Raw genomic sequence first — 25105 nt, forward strand, 5'->3', positions numbered from 1 at the left:
TGTCAACTGAGCGTCTACTTTAGTCAGTCCTCATTGATAGAGATTAAACAAAGCGTAGAGCTAAGTGCAGGAAACCCTTTATTTTCGTATTTTTTCAATTAATCCATTATTTGACGTGTATAAGGGATATGAAGGCAACACCTATTGTTATATTCTTGGTGAGTTTCAATATCAGATGACTTAATATTCGTTGAAATCTCATTTCCCTTCCCAAGTTTTTTTGTACCCTTAATTTACCGTCTAGCTGTTCTTTCATAACTACCCTTGATTGAATTCTATTCTTCATAGAGTTCTAGAGAAATAATGACAATGTTTTATTGCTAATGATAGTTACCCAATTTTCGTAGGTTAATGTAACCTGTACTTTTGGATCACATGAGCTATTGCATTACGTTAGTGACGATGTTGCCGGTGGTTCTTATAAATATTATAGCCTGATGTACGAGGGCACAATAACAATAGCATTGCTTTCACAGTAAGGATTTGATTGCCTACTCTAACAGTTTAGATAGATACAACTTAAACATAATATTTTATTGATAGCAAAGGGGACGCGGATTTATATGTATCCGAGACAATGAGCAAACCGACATATGAACCGGATAATTACTGTTTACAATCAACAACCTGCGGCGGAGATCATATAGCAATACCTCACACGTAAATAGTTCAATATTTATCAGCTCCCATTACAGCCAAATCTGCAGTTTGCAGGTTTATCCGTATTACATTTCTTGGGAAAAAATCTTTTGGAAAAAATATTTCAACAATAATTTTTTCAAAAGTAGAAGATGCGTAGTCAAGTGAAATTGTCAGTGAAGTAAAGCAACATCGCAAAATGTTTTATTTTTGGCACTCTGCCATAACCTTTTATTATATTTTCGGAATTAAAAATCGACCGGGTGAAACACTGCTGAAATCAATTACTCAGGGAATAAATATACAATTAACAGTAAATTATTCTAAGGAAATCTATAATTATATTCCAACATGACAATAAGTTGATTTCTGGGACGATAATAATTTTCAAAAATGAGCCACAAGATCGTAAAGTAAATAATAAAGGCCAAGTTAAACGAGCGAATATATCATCTAATTGATGAAACTCCCTTCATAGATTTTGCAATCCATCCTGCACTTTTATCACAATATTTAAAAACTTGCTTAATGTAATCGAAACTAAATATTCCCAGACCTGAAAAACATATTGGATTAAATGACCATTTCGGTAACCGTTAATAATGTTCTTAATGGGATGAAATTTTTTCATCTCTGCAGGATATTTTATGAGCTTTAAGCTTAGGAAATAGTTAAATATAAAGGATTTTTGTGTGATGAATCTGATTGTGACTATTAGGTTCAAAGACTTTTGCTTCCAAATGGAAGCATTGTCATCATGCCAATGTAAAGTATAGATTTTTTGTTTTACATCGACTTATTATAATCCCAAAAGACCTAATATTGCCTTCGAAGGAAGCATTGGAATGGTAAAAATTCAACTTTTTGGTTTTTGTATATTAGATCGACTTATTATGATCTCGTATGCTTCTCCGGTCACTTTAGAGTTTGGTTAGCCATAGTTAACTCGAGGTTAAAGTTGAAGTTATACATTTTCCGTTTTTATTTTTTCCAGCATCGCTATGCGTATCTTATCACCCTCGTTCCTCTTTATTTCTACATTTGCTTGAAACAACCAAATGCCCAAAACTTTCATTCGAAAATTCGCTGTAAATTCTAGTCAGAAGAATATTTGTTTGGTAAAAATGTATTTTTGTTCTCAGGCGAAATTATGTCACTATAAATTCTAATGCCTTTTCTAGTTTGGAATATATTCTCTTTTCACACGATCTTCACAACTTCTTGCGAAAATGCTATCACTTTGAAGCTCTGATGTATAGATTATCTGCAAATTTTTCAGATTTTTCCTAATTTTGTGAGGTCTTTGAATTTTTTTTTTCTTAGAAATAGGTTTCCACCTAATTCACAAATTTTGTAAACTTGTTGAGAGAGTTGGAACGTTGAGTTTTAACATTTCAATATCTAATTCGTTAATCTCCATCAATTTCTGTGTTTGCAAAATAAGATTTTTATGATAATCATGAATGATATTCTATTTAGAGCGGAACACTAGTCGGCATAATTTTTTATAGCTCAGATTTTTCAGAGGTCACCTCATCTTCATTTCCTTTCACACTGTAACAGACTTTCAATTATTTTTCTGGAAAATTATATGAAAAATTTTAAGGTTTTTTGGTTGATTTAAATCATCTTGTGCATCCTATCCAATTCTATCTAATGATTCTACCCTATGACCTCACAAGAATGTGGAACGCTGTATAAATTCCCGTCTCTGATGTAAATACATCAAGCATTAGTGATCTGTTTCACTATATTATTCGGAGATTCCATCAACGTGAAATATTAATAAATAATTTTAAAATTTTTGAAATTTTCCTTGAAATTTCTAAATTGTTGTGAATTTGCGTAAAGGGATAACGACATCCCCTCTATTTACCGAGAGTTTTTGAAAAATCTAAAAAGTTCGTACAATTGGCACAAAAGATCGAACAATCTTTGAAGGATTTTGAATTATTTGTTCATTTCAATCAATTAGAGTGCAATATTAGGAATCACGTGTCACCTTTACATGTTTGATGGGGAGACTTTTTGAGAGTATTCACAATATCTGAAGTAAGGTTCATCTGTACTATTTTTTCTTCAACTCGACCGTTTGTTCATTAAGCACTGATAAACAATGATGAATAAATTTATTGATCATTTTTTCTTCAATTGACGACCGAGTTGAAGGATAAATCATAAGGACTTTTCTTTCTCATCAAAGGAGCTGGCATTTCCCAAAACCAATTTCTCCCATAAAAAGGAATTTTAAAAAAAGGAAGGAAATAAAAAAAATCACAGGCCTTTGACATGGGAGAACACGCATTTGGATTCAGCTGGTGAAAAAAAAAGAAAATCCAGTAGAAATCTCAATGTGAAATGTATGGAATGCCTTCCCCTTCCGCGAATAGATTCAATATTTTTATACTACTATTTCACTCGATTATCAGATACTCCTTTTTCAAATTTATATTTGACTTCCAATTCGAAATATTTCAATTTCGCGCACTTTTCCCCCGCTGTGACATTTGACGGATCACATGCTTATGTCCCCCATTTCCCATTAATCGATTTCACATGTCACGTAGTTTTTTTTTATATACATGACAAATTTTGACCGCCGTTGTCGGGAATCAAGGCCAGCTCAATGGCATACGAGATTAGCACCTTTTTTACAATCACATTCTCATTCAGAAGCACCGCATTGTTTGCAGTATACATATACATTTATAGAAACTCCCACATGAAAAGTATTTGCAAAGGATGATTTTAACATAAACTTTGGTCTTTTTTGCAACTCTCGAGTTTAAACAATATCGTAGCATTTGTGCTTATGTAATTTTTCTCTTATGCCTACAGGAAGTGTTAAAAGAATTATTTTAATGTGGAAAAATGACATATCGCTATATGAAACACATAATACAATTGTAATAAATTACAATAGTTATAATTTAATAATTTTTAAGTATTTTTTCAAATTGAGGGTAGGATAGGGATTGATCTAATTAATATATTAAGTTCTACTATAGTAAACTGGTTTATTCCTCAGCATTTAATTATGAAAGTTTGGGAGTTATTAAAGGAAACTGAATCTTATCTTGAAGACCTTAAATAACTTTGATAGTTCATTAAAAAATTTTGTCATTCATCATTAACTTCATGTTTTAAAACCTACGTTTAATAATTTGGCGTTGAGCAGCCTTTATTGCTTACTGAATGCTCAGAAAGTTAATACCAGTTTAACAATTCAATCTTACAGCCACTTCCGTCGCCCATATCTATAAAGTATTGTCTTTATATACAACTGGTACAAATATTTATCTCATACTCATTCTTTATAGAAAAAATACCGGCATTAATCATTTCAGAGGAAGGCGGGTTCAATTTGATTTCATTAGAAAACAAATATATGTGTAGGAAAAAAAATAATGCTATTCAATGAAACAGAATGTAGGATGCATTCCATATGATACAAAAACTACTATATAAGGTGACTATTCGGAGGCATATTGCTAATTTATCACCGAAAAATCTATATTATCTATAAAAATCTATAATTCCTCACTTGTTTTTTCCGAAATTATGTTTTCCAAAACTTTTTCCCAAGTAATTAGAGGTAAATCCTAATTTATAAATTTTATTTAAGGGCCGGGTATGCTACGGTCTTTACACAACTTATCTAGATTATAGTTCATTAAATTTTTTTATTCATAAGGCCGTGTAATTTTAAATGAATTTTCCGTACTCGTCTGAGGATTGGCAATCGCCTTTCCTCGAATTTGCAAAATTGAAATTCCCTCGATGTTACTAAGAGAACCGTCGTGCTGTTCTGGATATTTAGCGCCAAATTTTGAACTAGATTCGTCACACGCTAAATCTTTAATGAGGACGCCATCGGAGTTAACGGGTGCAAGTTGAAGTTAATTAAATTATTAAATAATTCAATAATAAAGCAATAAAACAAGTGCTTATGAGAGCACATTATCACATTTATATAAACTGGATTCGATTTGACCACTTGTACTTTCACGATAAACATATAATCAACTAATTTCCGATAAACTAATTGAAGAGAGTAAAGAGGGTTTGTCTTGGAACTAAATTATCTTAAAGTTGTACTTCTAAGGGTTGGGTTTGGCAACGTCCATAATCCGATAGTTGCACACGGAAACCTGCCCCGCAGAAAGGGAAACGGAAAACTTGAGAGAAAACTGGAAAACACAAAAAAAGGGGCACCTGGCGTTACAAGTTGTCCTCTTGGAGGGTTTTTAATTTGTCTGTCCAGCAAAAACAGCAATGAACAAAGGAAAGCCTATATTTGTTGAAGAGATAAAACAGATAAGTTAAAATAACCAGTGCTCAGATATTACGACTTGGGACCGTGACTGTTGAATTTACTTTTGTCTTTAAATTTCGATTTTTAAAGGGCAGGCTTTGTGCAATGAATTTTGCAAGGTACATTTCAGCATAATAACTTGACATTTATATTTTCGTGCAACGGTTTTTCTCACGACAGTAAATTTATTTCTCCCTTCTTCATTGTTTTGTCATTCTGGTTTTCTTTCGAATTTCCCTGAAATTTCCTATGGTATTGACATTTATTTGAAATGGTAATGGCTCACAGATGAAAATGGTTGTCTAATAGTGTCATCTATAGTATTCAAGTACTATGTGATCCAGGACATCACATAGTTGTGATGGCTGTGATGGTGATAGTTGTGTGGGCTGAATACTATAGATGGCGCTATTAATCAGCCATTTTATTCCGCGAGTTTTTGAATTATTATTTCAAAATAAAATTTCAATACCGTATTTTTTGGAAAAATCCCATCATAGTGTATATGCTATGAGGTCATTGTTTCTTGGAGAGGCCGTCTGTGTGGTCTTACGACGAGGACTCTAATGAATGTTTATTAAATAGTATAAACGGGGCTTTGTTCATGGAAAGAAAGAAACCATGATGCCGATGATTCGATTTTTGAGACTTCGAGATCGGTTGTTAGTTCGGCGACTGCTCTTGAAGTCGGAACACATCTTAGTGAAATATAATTCAATCGCTCTTACTTAAACGTCCATTCATTTATTAACCTGGCTTTCAATTAAAATCTAATGGTGCCAAACAATGAACAAGGGACGAATAAATTGACTGTCGTGAGAAAAACCGTTGCACGAAAATATAAAGGTCAAGTTGTTGAGTTCTAATCTGATATATTACCTTCAATAACTCTATGCATAAAGGCTGTTCTTTGAAAAACCAAAGTTTAACGACAATAGTCAGTTCAACGGTCACGGTCCCAAATCAGGAAATTTGAGGACTGCTTATTTTAAAGGTTTCTGGTTTACATCTTCATCACATGTGGGCTCCATTGTTCAGTGTCTTGTTGGACAGGGAGAAATGTATAACTTTTGAAAAGGAAAATTTGCGTGCGCCACTTTTACGAAATGGTAGAGATTACTGGACCCAACCCTTAGGAGTTCAAGTTTGAGATAAGTTAGTTCTAATACAAACTTTCTGATAGTACCTTCTCTCCGCTAGTCTCTTCCATTAGTTTTCAAGAGCTCGATAACGATCAGTTATAAGAATAACTTTTATATAAGAATCCAATTTAGATTGAGTTTTTACCAAATAAAAGCACACTACTCTTCTAGGCAGTTGTCTTATTAATTTATTATTGAATTACCTAATAATTCAATTGACCTCAACCTGGAGAAATCGACTTCAACCTTCCACCTTCAAAGTTTGGCGCTAAATATTTTCAATGGCGTCACCGTCCTACTAGTGATTCTGATAGGACATCGCAACTAGTGCCCTAGGGATTTTTACTCGCGTGGCACGCCAGTTGTTACCGTTAGGTCGGACGACAATGCCACGCAACTAAAAGCCCCTATGGCACTGTAAAAGAAGGAGAACATTTTCAAAGAGCCTTTTTTCATGAATATTGATATATAAGCAATAGAGGGGGGAGGGGCAATATTATCTCAGCAAACTGTAGTGACGTCAGCATATGTTCTCAATTGTTCCTTGAAGCGATAGTTTGACGTGATAGCTGATTCCTCTACTATAACGTTGGTCGACAGGTAACGATTGTTTTGATTGTTAAATTCTTATTCATCGTCCCATTGGCCGAAAGCTGTATACAGCATTTCTATGACTACGACCAGGGTTGGGCATGTAAAATACGTCACGTAAAATACATAGTATTTTACACGTATTATACCATGTATTTTACGTCACCTTTTTCAAACGTATAAAACGTAAAATACATTTTATACAACAACGTAAAATACGTATTATACGTCACGCCGTGTCGCATGGAATTTACATGTTTTTGCACTGATGAGAGTTAAAATATTCAATGAAAAGTCAATTTCATATTTTTCGCGACATGCTAGGTATTTCATTTCCCCGTTCCGCACACTGTCAAGCGCCAGCCCTGAACCTAGTAACCCGGCGAGACATCATAATTCATAACCCCCAAATCAGCTGTTCATTTCCCCCTGAGACATGTGAATGCCGATGAAAGAAACCGTGTCCTGTAATTTAGTTAGAACATCATTTCGTTGTAGTCAAATCATCCATCCAATTGAATGGTTAAAAAAGGTGGACGACGACTCCACAATTTTTGGGAGAATGGCGCATTCGAGCGTCAAAAATTGAATGGAAAAACAGTGGCGTACATTGTTGTGATTCTTTTAATGCTCGCCTCTAGTAACATGTAATAACTCCCTAGTGAATCTCATGAAATTTAGCCATTTACTTATCACCCTCATGACATTCGACCTCCACAGCCATTTACATATTTTTTACATTTTATACGTTTTTTACGTTTTTTACGTAAAATACGTACATTCAAAGTCCGGTCGAATGTAATAAACCGTAAAATACGTTTTATACATTTTATACATTTTTTACATAATTTACGTGTATTATACGTGTAACGTAAAAAACCCTAGATCCCACCGATTTACCCAACCCTGATTATACGTGTAACGTAAAAAACCCTAGATCCCACCGATTTACCCAACCCTGACTACGACTACATGGGAATCCTCTATTTTCGTGCATTGGAAGTGTTCGATCCCGGACAGACCACAGTTACGACCGGTTAGGACCAGTTAAGACTACATTATAAGAAAATAATTAATTTCTCAATTCAGGTAATTGAAAAGTTTATTACAGACTATTGTGACTTGAGTAATTCGACTTGATGCGTTGTTATTAATCGTTGTTAATCGTTATTAATGGTTGTTTATTAATTAATAATGATCAATACAGGGAGGGGAGGGGGTCCTATAACTCAGTAACAAACTCAGTTTCAACGGTGTTTGTCAATGAAAAAAGGGCCAGGGGTAATTTTGTAAATTTGTAGCATATTCATCCTGCCCCGCGTGCGTTTCTTCATTAAATGGCGATGAGGACAAGGAATTTTTTTTTTTTTCAATATAAATGAGCGAAGTGTGAGGTTAGTAAAGATTTAATGCACCCTTCTTGGCCCAATCATTGTTTTCATTAATGATAAATCAGACAGAGAAGGATTCCGTCGATTATCACAGAAATTATTTTTCCTTGTGTTTTTTTTTCAATACACAATACCAGGGAGTTTGCGAAATTTGTTCAATATCTATTGTGCCCCATTTTTTTTCTTAATCAACCCATAATTGGACGGCGAGAGCTAGGCGAGACCCTCACGACCTTGTGAATCTCCATATGGGAATCTTCTTTTTTCCTTTCGATTCCATGAATGATTAAAAGAAAATATAAATTAAATTACCTTTCTCTTCACTGCTGCTCGCTCTCTCTTTATTGCAGCATTGTCTCTCTCCAATTGTTCAATATTTGCCTTTAAAACAATGATTACATCGTCATTTCCATCTGGAGTGATGCATTAAAGGCCTTGAGGTTACGATGATTGTTACATCATCCCCTCGTCTTTATGAACACTTCCCGATAAGGCTAAGGGACAAGCTTCCATCGAAGTCTCCTCAGGACCATCCACCGCAGTTGTGAGTCCCGAAGATAATACAATGTCGGTGAACCGAGAAGGGCGGGGCAATATGGGCATGTTTTATTTGGAACTGTCAAATGTCTTTCTTGGACTACTGAATAATTATCAAGAGTAAATGCAAAGTAGTTAGCTCCGAAAAAAAAAATTCAAAAATTGTTAATTAACGTGATAAATCTAGCATAAAACCTCCCAGCGAAGCACAGTCCAGTAGAATTTTGAAAACTTAATTGGTGATGTCCATAATCATGGGCGATTTTGTTTCATTATTTGCATTTTTAGCGAACCCCACTTCCCAGTCCAGTCTACCAATCCACAAATGGTCACATATTCGTCTTATTTAGTTGCTATTAAAAAAAATATAGAAGAAATTGAGAATCGACATTTTTTTAATTGTTATCCATTTTACTCTAGGCGTCCAGCTTATTTCAGCATCCCTTCATCGTTGTTCTTTTTATTGATTTTGAATTACGTACGTGGTCTTTTTGGTAGCTGTTTGATAAAAATATCCGACGCCGCATCTTTCTTGAGCATCCCTTTATCGCCCGTCCTTTCCCATTGATCGCCACCAAAGTGTCCCTGCCAACAATGAGTCGTTATATTTACTGAAGAACAAGACAATAAAAACTATTTGTTGTCTTTGCATCTCGCCCAACTGACAATCCGCCGTTGATGTTTGATTCCTTAGCCACAAATCAGCCCAATTTTCCATCCATATCTTTACTTTATCGGATTTTTTTGCAGATGAAAGTGAGAAAAAAGTATGATTGTCCCTCAATGAATTTTTACAATTCATCATTGCACAATATTTGATCATTTTCATAGATTGAATTTGCACAAGATGGGTAAATCGATTCTAGCAGGTCTCGATAAGATAAAATAATGGACGATTGGGCATCATAAATAAACCTTTTCTCCTTCCCCCATCGCCCCTCGTGAAAAAACTGATTTTCATTTCTAGTTGAATCAATGTATTTAATTACATGATGTTGAATGTTGTTAAAATCCGATGATACGTAATCGCTAGAAAAATGTATTAATCTATATTTAATTATCAGAAAGTTTATTAATTCGTGGAAACGAGCGATTGTAGCTAAAAATCATGGCGAAGGAGAAAATAAGTAAGACAAAAAATAACAATAATTCGTATTGTTTTTTCTTTCATTGTTTCATTTCCTAAAAAATATTTTACATTTTTCCTTACTCTTCTGCATGTCTCGTCCCCTGTTTTTCGCTTGACAATACCTCTCTGCACATTGACTACTGCAACTTCACCCCCACGAATATTATTGTGGCTGAAATATCAGAACCGCCCTCCCTCATAGAACCTTTCAACTATCCGACCGCTACATAATGATGTCATTTTCCATCTCGTGCTTCAAGTCTTCTCCGACTACAAGCCACCCACTTGAATGGGAAAAAGATTACTTCAAGAAGTACTGCAATCGTTGGCATCTACCATAATGATGCAAAAATTGGACATTCAAAGACAAAGATAAAAATCATATTATTATCATCATCATTAGCTCCCTGTATCATATCTTAGCCGGCTCGATCAGTAAAGCTTCGCATCTGGCGAACCTGAGCCACCACATTTTTTAATAGAATTATAATGTCGATGAGGTTTTTTTCGCGCTATCTCATTATTCCTAGTTTCTGAAAAAATTATTGTTCGATCATTTTTGGGAATCTTGGAGTCATGAAAAATGAGTTTAAAAGTACACGGCTTTGTAGATAGAAAATAATCCAGATAATGTTGAGTAAGGAGTATCCCTTGGCATTGAGTACAATTTTTTTCAATGGTTAAAAATTAAGTAATTTTCCTATCTAATGTTTTCTTATATGCGTTGCAGTTTCAAGAGACCAGTGACTATAGGAGTTTACGGTCACCCTTCGCATGACTCCAGCCAATATGATCTTCTAGTTTATCGAGTAGCCCTGGCAGATGACGGCGTATTCGATGAAAACTTGATAAATTCCGTACAGAGAAAACCACTGAAGACAATTAGCAGAAGTTCACTGATTCTCGCATTCTTATCGACATTATTGGATCAATTTATTCAAGTACTGTTTTAAAAATGTTGGAGTATGAAAAGCAGATGTTCCTGGAGGTCCTCCAGGATGATGGCCTCCTGATATCGGCAAAAGGACTGGGACTGGAAATCGTTTTCACAAATATATTGAAGGTGTACTCGGACCCCGGAAATTTGGTGATTGTCTTAGGGATGACTGATCATGATGAAAATTTTTTTATGGACAAGTTGAAAGAAATGAATGTGAAACCATTGCCGAAAATAATGAGTGCACAAAGTTCGTCAGCAGAGAGGGAGATACTGTATCTTGAGGGCGGAATTGTTTTCATTTCTGGACGGATTTTCGTCGTTGATATGCTAAAACATAGAGTTCCATTGAACTTAGTGACTGGAATTTTGGTATGGAGGGCCCATGCAATAATGAATTCGTATCAAGATGCTTTTTGTCTTCGATTGTATAGGCAAAATAATAAAACTGGTTTTATTAAAGCCTTCTCCAAATCCGTATTAGCCTTCACAGCAGGCTCTGCACCAGTTGAACGTCTTATGAAAACTTTGTTCGTTAAACATTTATTTCTTTGGCCCAGGTTTCATACTACTGTTACAACCAGCTTGTCGGTCTGCAAGGTAATTCATTAATTCATACCATTTGTTAATTAGCTAGTAGACTTAGTAACTTTTGTAAAGGCTGGAGAGTTTGATGTTTCAAGAATGGACTTTTTCAATAACTTAACAATTTACCTTCCTCTATTCACCACCTAAAACAAACAAACACAACAAATTCTTTCAAAACTCAATCCACCTTCGGCCGTACCATCTTTACCTATTCTTATAGACATTGAGTAATGTAATGATACACATCTTCAACAACTTCTTTGAAGCGGCAAAGCTTGAAATTTAACTGTTTAGCGGAAATATAGCACATTGACGTATAACTTTCTGACTATCGCAATATATGCATGTTTTATTCTTCTATAAGTATAACTAAAGCTTTAAATAAATACAAAAGTGAAGCTTCTTAGTGATATTCCAAGAAAAGCGTATCATTTTGTATAATAAGAATAGGGTGGAGTGACTAACATTTTTTTTTAATTCGCCATTTATAAATTTTTAATTATGCAAAGTCCAAATTAATTATCATCGCTAAGCTCTGGTGGATTAATATCTATAGGATTTGAAATTCAATTGTGGTAACTAAAATACAATGGAAAATGTTTCACGTCGCTTTTATCTATATTTCTCGCGAATACCGCAAAGCCAGGCGCCTATACCTCTCTCTCTTTCTCACTCTCACTCGCAAACACGATCTTTCTCTTTTGCTCGTCTTCTTCCGAATATTGTTAATAAACGTCCAACGCTATTCTCCTTCCACTAAAGCATTAAACGTCTAACGCATCTATTTCCGAAATCGCCTAAGAAGTGTCACTTCAAAAAACACTCAATACCCAAGTGAAGACTGACGACTTGCAATTTCTCTATTATTATTTAAGTGAAAACTCGAATGACCATTGAAACAACATCAAAAATATCTATTTCATAAAATTGCTCATAGGGATATGTTTCAATAAATCATGTAATTCAACAGCTTATACCCCATCGTAGGCACTTGTTTTTCTATTTGGTATTTACTTGAACAAGCTTTTCTTTAGATTTTTCATGTGGCTGACCAAAATATCAAACGAGAGTTCTGTGTCTTACCCTGTAAAGTAACACGCATAAAGTAACACGCACCAATGACTTATCTGCCCAATGATACCATTGAGATTCAAAATTCTCTTCTTGCGTCATTCATGATTTTTATATTGATTTTTGTCAAACAACATGGTAATAATAGATTAGATAATAAATTCGAAAAAATAAAAATGTGAAAATATTCTCCTCCTCTCGGCGATTCTTACTTTTTAATTTATGTTCCCTATTTATTATAACACTATTGACTCTATTGTCTGTCCATCCTTGCCAGCTATCTTCTTTATTCCTTCCCCTTGGAGTACTACATATACTGTGCCTGATTAAATTTACATTAGTCATTCGCTAAATATTTTTGTCGAATTATACGTAGCATCTTTAAACTCTTTATTATTGTGCAATCCAATCGATATGATACTGCCACTACTTTCATTACAGCCGGAAGTCATTGAACTTCATATAAGATTAACGGAGAAAATGCAAAGAGTTCAAGCATGTATTCTTGATATAATGAATTTCATTATCAAGGAACTTAAGAGATTAAACAAATATTTAGATCTGGAGGAATTAACAGTTGAAAATGCAATTGGAAGGAAATTTTACAAACAATTGCAACATCAACTCGACCTAGTTTGGCATCAACTTGACTCCACTACCAAGCAGCTGGTGGCTGACTTGAAATTACTCTGCACTTTTCTCACGTGAGTAATCATAATCAATTGCTGTAATAAATAGGGCCGTTGGGGATTAAATTTTTGTTAGGAACAACCATCACTGAATCGATTGAATTCTTCAAGTTGAAGTGTTCACTGTAACGTCTTGCCATCATTGTAGCATTCAAATAATTATCACATGATTTCCATTTTTATCCAGCCAATTAACGCAGGAATCCTCAGTTTCCTTCTACGCTTCAATAACTCGGTTAAGAACATTGGAGCATGCTATGAAGTCTAGTGGATGGCTGATTTTGGATTCGGTCGAAGAATTATTTGTTCACTCAAAGAGTAGAGTTTACAATAATAAAAATGAATTCTACCCGGAGCCATGTCCAAAGTGGAAAGCCTTATCTGAAATTCTCAAGGAAATTCAGATGAACACGAATGAAATAGTTGACAAGAGTGAAATTTCTAACAAGGTGTTAGTTTTAACACCTAATGCAAAAACATGCGCACAACTGAAAAATTATTTAACCATGGGGGCTGGCGAATATGTCTTATGGGAGGCCATGAAGTGTTTTAAGACATCTGAATTTCTCAAGTTGAGGTAACATATACTGTTTTTATTAGTGACTCTTTTAAAAGTTGATATTTACTATTTAAAGAATGTCGTATGATATATTATTTACCTAAAAAATGTTGCTTTGAATTCTCGCATAAAAAAAGCTTGAGAAAAACTGAGTATGAATGTTTCGAAAAAAAATCATTAAAAGTAGTAAATAATGTAGTTATTTGAAACTAATGGCAAAAGAAAACACTAATACAAAGCCAAAAGCCAATATCAATAGCGATGATTACGAAAGTCTAAATACTAAAAACAAATCATTCAGCAGCGGAGAAAAAGAGCAAATCACTACCGAAAGTCCTGAAACAGTGGATGACATTGTTGGCGAAGACAGTTATGTGCTCATGTACACACAGCAGCCAGTTGTAGAATCTGCTTCAATGGAAGAAGAACCGGGTTATTCTCAATTTCAGGACTGTTCACAGGTGCTTTTCCAAATCTAGATTTATTTATTCTGTATCAGTAGTGAGTAAATATTTCGAAAAGCCTAAGACTCATGCATTTTTGGGCAATATAATCGCAACATATTCATATGCAAGGCCAAAAATTTAAACATAGCTCGCGGTTGCGAGCAATCAGTCTCGTTATTTCTTTAGTATGTTTGTCTAAGAATTTTTTTTCTGAAAGATGGCAGATAGTGATATTGGGAATTCACCCGGAAATGAACCGATTCTGTTAATTCAATCGGTGAAAAGGAATGGTGATCCAATGACTCTTGAAAGGACCCTACAAAAGCATACACCGAGCTATGTGATATTATATGGAGCTGACATAACAGCCATTCGGCAACTCGAAGTAAATATTTAAATTCATTGACGATACAAAAATACGTGGAAGAATTCCAATACTATATACATCTATTTTTTTCATTTTTGTCAAAGGTTTATCAAAATAATCATCCGACCGTTCCGCTAACAATTTATTTTATCATTTACGGAGGATCGGTTGAAGAACAAGGATACCTGACATCATTGAGAAGAGAGAAGGAAATATTTGAGAAATTGATCAATATAAAACAGGTAATCAATTTCAGTTTTCAATTGAATTGTCCGCCTATTAGTTTTAGTTTCAATGATAGCATGTAAACATACGATCATTTATAAAACAGAGAACTTGCGCGGAATCATAGTTGGCAGAGAACAACACTTTTTAGAAAATTTCATAAAATGCATAAACGGGCTAAAATTAATCCAAATAACTGATAGAAAAAAATTGTTAAATTGTTTTCATGTTATTAGACGATGATCATACCATCCGATCAAGATGGCAAATCAGGAGATAACTTGAATGTTTCTACTGAGTGCAAAGATTCAAGTTCTCGAAAAGGGGAAGGAGAATCCACCAATGCAATTACTCCAAAAGTAATTGTAGATATTCGAGAATTTCGGAGTGAACTTCCAAACCTGCTGCACAAACGGGGAATTGATATAGAGCCAGTTACGATATTGGTATGAGAAACATTGACATATAATTTATTTTGTTATAAAACCACTTTTATTACTTTTTAGAGATAGAACACATTATTGTAAATTTCCAATTGTCTATCCCGTACATTTTAACAAGCGTAACCTAGACAACACGAATTACGTATAGTTCGCAAAGTTATCACGCAAAATTTAAGGCCCAATTGGATAGTTTCTTTTTTCGACAAATGGTTTTACGCCTCCAGTTTGCGGTCGAGGCATGAAGCTGGATCCCGGCTATTACATTGTCGGTGACCGCTGAATTGGTAGAAGTGGGCCTTAGAGAGGGCCTGACAGGGTGAGAGGTAGAGGGGGGCGGGGTGAAAGAGCGCAGCGATAAGAGACGGTGAGAAAAAGGCTGCGGGAGAAGGTCGTAGAGGGGGGGGGGGGGATTGAAAGCTTGATGGTGCAAAAGGGAGAAAATTGCAGGATGAGAGAGGAAGGCCTCATTGGGAATCACGAATTGCCCCTGAAATTCTTTAAAAAAATCATTTGATGAACAAATAATCGAAAGATGTCTCCTGGACTCCCGTTGTGATACACTTCTATCACATCTCGCGCACCAGTGTCAGCGGTGCAAACAGGTGCTAGTGCCGAGGTCGGATCGACCAAACTCCGCGAAAACGTGCTATTAGTTTTTTAAGCTATATTACGTACCTAACAAACAACACCACAGCTGTGGCCCCACGCCTTTTGTATTATTAGTTACAATTTAATTACGCTCACTGAATAACTAGAACCGTTGCATATACGTATGTGTCCGCCTTTGTGTGAGACTCTTGAAATCTCTATAATTGGTGATCCCGACGTGATTCAGAAGAATTGTGTACATGCAAGTGTTTAACCTTTGTTCAGCCGCGTACCACCTTACACACGCTTAGTTTCCTCATGGCTCTCGATCGATCGTCAACTCGTCAGTGCAAACTAATGCAGGCACAACTGCGACAGCAACAAATGGCTTGGCAACAACAGCAACAGCAACAAAGCCAAGCGATACCTGGCAGTGTACCACCTGTTGCTCTCAACAATGCACCTGCGGTGCCCAACAATGCCAACGCGCTGGCAGGTAGCTTCATAAATTATTCTTCACCGGGGTATCCGTACTACAGTGCCCAGGTGGGTAATGACGTGCACATCCTGGCAGTCTTGCCGCTCAGGCTACCAGAGTTTTGGATCACTGAATCGAGGTTCAGTTCGCCTCAAGAAATATCAGAAACGACAATACCGTGTGCCAGGCAGTCATTACCGCCCTGAAGCCTGAAAATCTTGAAGACGTTGCACACCTTCTTAGGGTACCACCAGCAGTAGACAAGTACCCTTGATTAAAAACAAACCTCATCAGACGCTTCCGGGACTCGGTTGATCGCCAGTTACATAAATTGTTGACAGAGCCTTCCTTTGGGAATCGGAAGCCTAGTCAACTCCTCAGGGAAATGAGGACTCTTGCTGGCATCAGAGCATCCGAAGAGCTTCTTCGTATTGGACGGGTGGCTCTGCTCCCTGAGATTATAAGCATAATCCTTGAAGCTGTCCAAGGTAGCAACACGCTTGATCAGCTCGCGGAAGCTGCTGATAACGCCATGGAGAATAGCTCTGGTGCCTACATTACGGCAACAAACAATCAGTCTACTGTGCCTGAGACTTAGCTCAGCCTCCCCAATGCTCAGGTGATGGCAATTACAATAGCAGCCTTGCATCACACAGTACCATGGATCAGAGGTTGACTGCAGACGAGAAGTCGATAGAGTTCTTGACCCACACTCTCCACCAGTTGTCCTCCAAGTTGGCCAAGCTCACTAGCAGGTCACGCCCGCATTCTCACTCATGCTCTAGCACATCTGCACCACAAAACCAGGGTGGACTGTGTTTTCACCATAGGCGCTTTAGGGACAGGGCCAGACAATGCTTGCCTCCGTGTACGCGCTTCAACATACCTCTCAATCAGCAGAATTTAAACTGGAGACGCCGTCGCCAGCTCAAACACAAACAACAATGCCGCCATCACAGGATTTCGCTTATTCGTTTCCGATAAATCTAATGGCCAAAGATTCCCCATCGACTCAGGGTCTGTGATACCCATAGTCTGAAGATCCTGGAGTCGTCAGCTCACTCAATCTGATCTCAAACTGTATGATGCTAATAATACAGCCATCGACACCTACGGCCATCAATTAGTTACGCTTCATATTGGCCTTCGATGCGACTATATGTGGAATTTTACTGTCGCCAATGTCAAGGTTCCCATCATCGGTGCAGACCTGCTCATTGAACATCAAAGTAAATACCTCATTGATCCCTCAACAAACCTTTCAGCACCTTGAGAGGTTCACGAGAGGTATTCAGCATCTCCATTGTCTCCAGCGATTCCGCAGCACTCTCTCCTAACAGTCGTCAGCTTCTTTTGACGTTTATGGAAGTCATGAAGTCTCGTGCAGCTCCCAGGACTCAATTAGATAGTCCAGTAGCTCATCACATAATTACGAGTGGCCCACCAGTAGCAGAACGACTACGACGCCTAGCTGGTGATAAGTTACCAGCAGCTTGTGATGATATCTAGTCCCTGCTGCATAATTGGGTCATCAGATCCTCCAGCAGCCGATGGGCAAGCCAAATCTACATGGTGCCCAAGAAGCAAAGCGGCTGGCGCTCAACAGATGACTATCGTGGTCTCAACCAGCGCACAGTGCTAGACCGGTACTCTCTGCCAATAATTGAATACGTCCTGCAGCGCTGCCAAGCTCGCGAGGTTTTTACAACACTCGACCTCGTGCGAGAGTATTACCACATTCCAGTGACCCTAGAAGACATCGTCAAAACGGCCATCACAACACCGTTTGAGCTTTTTGAGTTCCTCAGCGTGCCTTCACGACTGAGAAACGCAGCACAAACCTTTCTGTGACACATGGACGATCTTCTGAGAGACGTTGATTTTGCAGCCTGTTACATCGATGATTCCATGCTGTTGTCAAAGACTTCTGAAGAGCACATGCAGCATCTCCAGGTTATTTTCAAGATTCTCCAAGATAACCATCTCCGTATTAACTCGAGCAAGTATCAATTTGCCAAAAAGGAAGTCATCTACCCGGGCTACAAGGTAAATTATCATGGTTCCTGCCCACCTGAGACCAACATCCAAGCTATTGTCGATCTTCCAAAGCTTAGCACCGTCGTTGAGCCCTCCCTCGGCATGCTGAATTATTACCGACGGTGTTTACCACATGGAGCACACGACCAAGCAGGATTCAATGATTTCACAAAAAATCCTGAAAAAACGACAAGCGAAAAATCCCTTGGACCCCAGAGGCAGAGGCTGCTTTCGACCAGTGCACACAGAAGATCGCCTCCGCTGCTCAAGACAGTTTCCTGTCTCCAACAGCACCTCTTGCACTCTCGACTGATGCATCTGATTTGGCCATTGGGGGAGATCGGGAGTCACACAGACATGACTCCTTGGTGTCAGCCAACCACCATCATATGAAAGGTGGATGGAGATATTGAAATTAAAAGAAAAAGAAAAGAAGAAAGACGGGTGTGGTTTAAATCTAATTACTATCCGTTTCAATTGGTTGCAGAAAACCCACTGTGCGTCCATCCACGCGACAACGTTAGAGAAAAGTGCAATGACATTCCCTCTAGTGTTAGCTGTTGCAAACCGTCGCTTCTGGCGATTCCCGATCTCCGACTTTTCGTCTTTGACGGTATCGATTTGGCAACCGTCGCCATCCGCGTGAGAATTCGGGAAATGTAGGCCTTTGTCTGTAATCCTGCCTGTGCCTCTTATAGTTTTTCCTCTTCGTCTAGCCATTTATTCCGCCGAGGTGCCATTATTGACGAGAGCATTTTTTATCCTATGTCCAGCAATGACGCTCCTCTATAATTCGTTGCCGCGTTGATGTTTCTTCTCTTCTGTATTCTCCATCTGTCAACCATGTCCTTTCTTCTCTGGAGCTCCTTTATTATCTCTATGAGTTCTTTCCTTCCCTCTTTAGGTAACCTCTTCCAGACTTCTGCTGTGATTCCGTCTCGAATCCATTCGTAACTCCCAATATCTCCCAGTCTGTCAAATCCGCATTAAGCTTTAGATCCCTCTCCTCTTCTTCTCTGGCGTCATTCCGTCCATCGTTCGGGGTCTCTCTTTCTTCTCTCTCCTGTCCAACTGTTTTTGCCTCAGTCCTCTACCCCTGCTTTTCTGCTTCTCTTTCCAGTCGTGTCTGTGCCCCCTGCTGTGTCTATGAGATCGTCCGAGAGGTACACCCCCCTCTACTTTTTCAGCTTCGTTTTCTCCTTCATTACCTCCATGTAGCTGGCTCTCTCGTCCATTCTGACTGTCAACTTCTCCATCCTCGCTCTCACTCGAAGTGTTTCCCATAACCAGTCCTCTAACTCATCTTTCCTTGTTGTTCTAATTAACGTTAATCCCTCAATAATCATGTTTTTCCTTCCCAATCTTCTCATCTCCAGCTCCCCTTTCCATTCTTCTTGTGTCAGTTTCCATGGTAGCGGGTTGTTGAATCTTACCTTCTCTTCTTCCGTTCCTCTCTCCTTTAATTCGATTCTATCCCTCTCAACCCTCTCGTTCCTGAATCCTCTCGGCCTCCCTCACTTGGTCTCATTTCACCCCTCGCCCATGATTCTGTGCCCTTATCCTAGATGTGCTCTTTGGCCTCCAGGGCCCCACACCTTGTTTTCGCTTTCGCTTCATGTGCTAGGGTTACCCCGTCTGGCTGAGAGGCTTCCAAACCAGCTCACTATTATCACCGTATCTGTTGGACTTATCAGAACATCCCTTCCGTCTTCTGCCACGTCTTTTGTTTCCTTTGTTTCCGCTTCTCGACTTGCTGTTCCACGCTGGTAGAAATGAAATGGCCGAAACGGGTTGGATATACTAAATTTATACAAATTTATTGTGCAAAAACTGACCAGTACCAGAAGAATGAATGGTGGGAGGTTAGCAGTCTGATTGATCAATCAGTGAGAAACTTTCTGATTACCAAACGTATAATGATAGGACCAACATAATCTAAGGGCGAAACCAATGGGACCTGTCATAAAGATGTAATGAATAGAAAACATACTTAATGGATTCTGCCATGAGCATTTAGGCTCTTATACATGGCCACGATTAATCTGACGGCCGTATCAAGGATGAACTGATAAGATTTTAACCGTCTACTTTTCTAAACTTCATTTTTAAAAAAACTTATCCACCATTCTAATTAAAAACCAGCATGAATATTGAAAATTAAGGAACATTGTTTCCATAAAAAATTTAATATAATAGTTTCGTGTGGTTGGCCTACATGGTTACTGCTAAGTATATGAAAGGGAACTTCTACGAATGTCTCATCAGAGTGGGAGAAATTGGAATCACATGAAAAATTATACCTTAATTCGTTAGTCACTAGTTGCTCGAATGCGCCATAATTGACATCAAACTAACATAAAATATTTTTTAAATGTTATGAAATGCTCATAGATTTATTGAAATTAGGTTGGTGACTACATTCTTACACCGGAAATTTGTGTGGAGCGAAAGAGCATATCGGATCTCATTATGTCCCTGAATTCTGGAAGATTGTATCATCAGGCTGTATCAATGAGTCGATACTATGCTAAACCTATGCTGTTGATTGAATTCGATCAGAATAAATCGTTTTGTTTGGAGGTAGGTATTCCAATTTACATTGAATAATTAATCATCAACTTTTCGTCGATATCAAAGAGGATAGACTAAAGTAAATCCCTATTGATCCGCGTTTTGACCCCTGATATTTAAAGTAAAAAAATTAACAACGTGACAAAGTCACTGCAGGGAATAGAACAAAATGGTTTGACGAGTAAAAAATTAGTTTCTCCTCTCCCAATTAATATTAAGCGATGAAACTGGCGTTGTTCAATGTGGAGTTTGATAGCTCGCCCATCAACCCTCATTTCATCTTTTAATTTTCATAATACAAAGTTAAATGAAAAATCAAGTAAAAAAATCAATGAAATAACTATAATATAGTGTAGATAAGGAATTTGTATCAGCACTATATTATGTTATACCTAAACTCAAAGGGATCAGTAATTTATCCCTGTTACCGGGATACACTCAAGTGACTGTATCTTTTTCTCCGGTTGCATTTTTATAACTGCGTGCAGTGGGGGTATTCAGGGTAGTAAAATTTTTTTACCGAGGGTACTACGCTCAACTTGGGAATCAACTCGCCTCTAAGAACTAAATTTTATGAAATTTTAATTCTGTATATTATATTTTCAGGGGAATTATTATATGACTAAAGATGTACAAAGTGTTGAGATAACAGCAAAACTTCAACTACTCACATTATATTTTCCAAAATTGAAACTTGTGTGGTCGCCTAACCCTCCAGCAACAGCACAACTATTTCAAGAATTAAAAGAAGGTAGAGCACAACCGGATGCTCAAATTGCTAGACAAATTGGAGCAGAGGCAGATGTTGAAGAAAAAAACTATATGAGGGAACGATTCAATATTAAAATCCAAGATTTCATCGCAAAATTACCTGGAATTTATTCTAGGAATTTACGTGTCATCTTAAATAATGGAGTTTCTTTAGATCATCTCATCACACTTTCCGAGGTACGTGGGTATTTATAATATTTAGTTAGTTTCAGTAATTAAATCTGGCAATGCAAACAAAAGTTCATTCAGTATATTCGATACTTCTGCGCAATGAGATTTGGAAAATAAATGACTAATATCTTCAATATCCACTGTGAAACCACACTTGTCTGTATTCACACCCCCCCCCCCCCCATCAAGCCCTTTTTATATATAGTTTGCTGGATGTTGTACTGCCAGGCCAACACCTAGGAATCAGACTCTAGTTCATTCGTTTCTAACTAGCAATGAATTGGTAATTTTATTGTTATTATTGTTTTCTCTGTTGTATTATAATAAACATTTCCATCTCAGCTGTCAAAACAAGGAATGAATGTTACTTGAGATAACGTTCAGTACTGGATTTTATTAGTTTGGTCTTGAATTTTTCGTTTATCTTGTTTTATTTTCATAATCCAGATGATTACCATATTTACCTAGAACGTAATGAAGGATAGCTAGGAATTGGATTTTTTTATAAAAATTATATAATTTATATATGTGTAGTATATAAATTTTGAGAGCATGTGACTAAAAGGTCCAGGGTGTTGTTTCCCTTTGTAAATCCAGTTAGTTTCTCTAAGGAATCGGTACAGAGTGGATGTGTCTTCCGAGCACAATCATTTGAGTTAAATAATAAAGAAAAGAAATTGTTGAAATTACTTACAGAATTATTATTTCTAATAACTCATTTGCAATATTAGGGATTAGAGATAATTTCAATCTATAGAATCATGGTGGGTAGGCTCTTATCCTGATTCCAAATAAAAAAGACAGCATTGATTGATTTTGATAATTTTTTTTTCAGGAGGAATTAACGAAAATCATAGGAAACTCAACTGATGCCCAAATGTTCTATCGTGCATTACATGAGAAATTCATACCACCAGAAACTGGAGTGGTTACCAGAATGACCAGAGCAGCAACAAAAATAAAAAACAAGGGGTTATTTCCATCGAAGAAGAAAGAAGGAAAATAATATGACCTCTTAGATGAGTTGCATATTATTATGTGAAAAAAAAACGTGTTATCACGAATTTTGGCCTATATAATCCAGGCATCAGAGGATGAAAATCAGCTCATTCTCCCACACAGAAGATGTAATCAAAAGAAATTTTTTTCAACACAGCTGTATAGAAAGTTCTACATTACTCCCCGATGAGCGGGAGTAAGTGAGCACTTTTCCCGTTTTTTTGGTAGAAAGTACTCACTTTCCTTCGGCTCTTCAGACAACAAAATATAAAGTTTCCTTTGCAGGCATTTTGAAAAAAAAGCATCGGCACCGCCCTTGATGCACAATATATTCTTATAATCGTTAGTTTTTATGTTCCAAGTTTCGATTGACAAATAAAAGACTTTGTTGCCTCTTCCTCTTACGACTTTGGAGGTATCGATTTTATGAAACACATATCCACGGCAAAAATATAGCTTGTTAAATTTTTAATGAGATACAATTCATCATTTTTTTTTCTGGAATAATAGTTGCCGAAGAAATAGGTATGACGGATCACATGCAAGTCGCCAGCAAAGGCGCCGTCGATCCATCTGGTGCTTCGATTTTTAGACCAGGATTACCTAGGGAAATGTTTCATAAAGATGTAATAACAATACTTGTTTGTCAGAAAATAATAAAAGTTTTTTATCTGTTTCACTACAAAGACAATGTGGATCACATTTAATTTTTTGCATTTGTGTGAGCTTTTCTAGCCTCTGCATCTCAATCATCAAATTGCACCTTCCCGAATTTTTACAAATTAATATCAGTGGATCCATTTAGGGTGGTTTTTTTGTAATTGAAGGTTCCTACCCGGGCATTATAGAAGTTTCTGGAGAGAAAGCCATAATTGTTCTTTAGGGAGGAAAAACTAAAGACGAGTGCCACTTGCACGAGAGAGATTCATTTATTTCATGAGAACAGTCGCTATGAATGTATTTAGCTTCTGAGATGACAATTAATTTATCAAAAGTGTGAAATTATCGACAATGTAAGATCACCAGCATTGTAGTGCATGCATTAGAAGCCATAAAAAAAGTCATCAAACCATCCCAATTCCTAGCCCTAGTTTTTATTTGATTTTAACTTGAAGGGTTAAACGAAGTAGATTCTAAAAGGCAAAACAAGGGGAAGGCACCACCACAAAAGTGCATTTTTTTAACCTTTCGATATCGGGAAGTCACTGTAGTGATTCCAAAAATGAAAAGTGGCGGATGCATGACAGCTGCAATTATCCACGTTTCATGAAATCCAAAGTCATTCCGGCGTGGGTGTTGGGGTGTATTTTTTTATACACAGGGAAAATACGTTACGCACTGTGGGGGTTATTTGGTGCACGTAAAATTGTGGTTGATTAATATATCCTATATCACAAATACTTATTATTCTCACAATTATTATCAAACACCGTCTGTCAGACTTTGCATCAGACGCCGTACCACGTGAAATCCTAACCCTTGGTCCTATGGTCTCTGCGTGGATAGAATGTTAATTGTTTACATCCTACTAATATTGAATAAATGATCAATATTTATACACGATCAATCAACATCAAATGATTTCCTGTCGACTAATGACGAAAAAATGTTTGAACTATCAAGTGGGGGGGATAGCGTCCATCATCTCCCTAAGTGTCGGGAGAAAATTAATTATTTACCCATTAATATTATTTATTAAGTTGATTTCTATGGACCAGCAATAGCCAGCAAACGATTTCCCGACTATTGGTGGTGAGAAAATTTCAAAAGTGTATAGTGGGGGGGGGGGGAGCCAGCCGATTTTTTTTTCGTACAAATTTTTATAATTAAATTTAAGAAAAAGTAATCACCAGCAAATATTTTTTATCAACCATCAATGACCAGCATACGACTATAAATCGGAGAAAAATCGGCCAAGTGGGAAAATTCATACATGGGGGGCTAACTGGACGGAGGTACGAAGTTGCCGGAACGCAGTAACCGAAAAGCAGTGAAACTGCAAATTGGGAACAACCCTGCTAAAAATGACACTTTCAAACTTATAAAAAAAAGGATAATCGAACATGAGGAGCTTAGTGCCGCCTTCTTGCCATTTTCCATTAAAAATAGGGAAGTGTTGTGGAGGCTAACAGAATTGAAGGAAACATAAGATCTGAGGCGTAACTCCGAAGGATGCACTCCCGGAAACAAGGGTAAGAAGGAAAAATGTAACAGGATTTAGTGGGTAATGGTGTTATTTGGTGTTGAACATTATTAGGGAGTTTTGAAAGTAGATATGGAATTCTAAAATCTGAATGCAATAGCAATTATATACTGCTGGGCCGATTTTGGATATTTTTCTGGAGGAAAAAAAGCAAAGGCTAATAGAAGATGGATTTAATGAACAGAATTGTATACGTTTCTAAGGGATTCAATAATCAG

At 37.1% G+C, this 25105-nt stretch overlaps 1 protein-coding gene across 2 annotated transcripts; it reads left to right on the forward strand.

Moving 5' to 3' along the window:
• On the forward strand, positions 1-23375 carry LOC135168308 (DNA repair endonuclease XPF-like). 2 transcript variants are annotated; one of them, XM_064132341.1, is made up of 11 exons: positions 1-158; positions 10475-11281; positions 12782-13044; positions 13217-13606; positions 13890-14049; positions 14252-14419; positions 14506-14643; positions 14863-15072; positions 20579-20752; positions 21350-21691; positions 22521-23375. In XM_064132341.1, the coding sequence occupies exons 2-11, from the start codon at positions 10700-10702 to the stop codon at positions 22689-22691; spliced, it is 2598 nt and encodes an 865-aa protein (XP_063988411.1). In that variant the 5' UTR covers positions 1-158; positions 10475-10699; the 3' UTR covers positions 22692-23375. The 2 variants fall into 2 exon arrangements, with proteins under 2 accessions (XP_063988411.1, XP_063988412.1); XM_064132342.1 differs by having other exon boundaries at positions 13893-14049.
• Positions 23376-25105: the final 1730 nt, after the last annotated feature.

The sequence above is a fragment of the Diachasmimorpha longicaudata genome, chromosome 13 (assembly GCF_034640455.1).
Source record: "Diachasmimorpha longicaudata isolate KC_UGA_2023 chromosome 13, iyDiaLong2, whole genome shotgun sequence".
Classification (NCBI taxonomy): domain Eukaryota; kingdom Metazoa; phylum Arthropoda; class Insecta; order Hymenoptera; family Braconidae; genus Diachasmimorpha; species Diachasmimorpha longicaudata.

Bases quoted from the DNA above. Each gene is read 5' to 3' on its own strand.
- LOC135168308 (XM_064132341.1), top strand. From the start codon at position 10,700: ATGTTGGAGTATGAAAAGCAGATGTTCCTGGAGGTCCTCCAGGATGAT. The intron at 13,045-13,216 runs GTGAGTAATCAT...ATTTTTATCCAG, and splicing joins TTACTCTGCACTTTTCTCAC to CCAATTAACGCAGGAATCCT. The intron at 21,692-22,520 runs GTACGTGGGTAT...TTTTTTTTTCAG, and splicing joins ATCTCATCACACTTTCCGAG to GAGGAATTAACGAAAATCAT.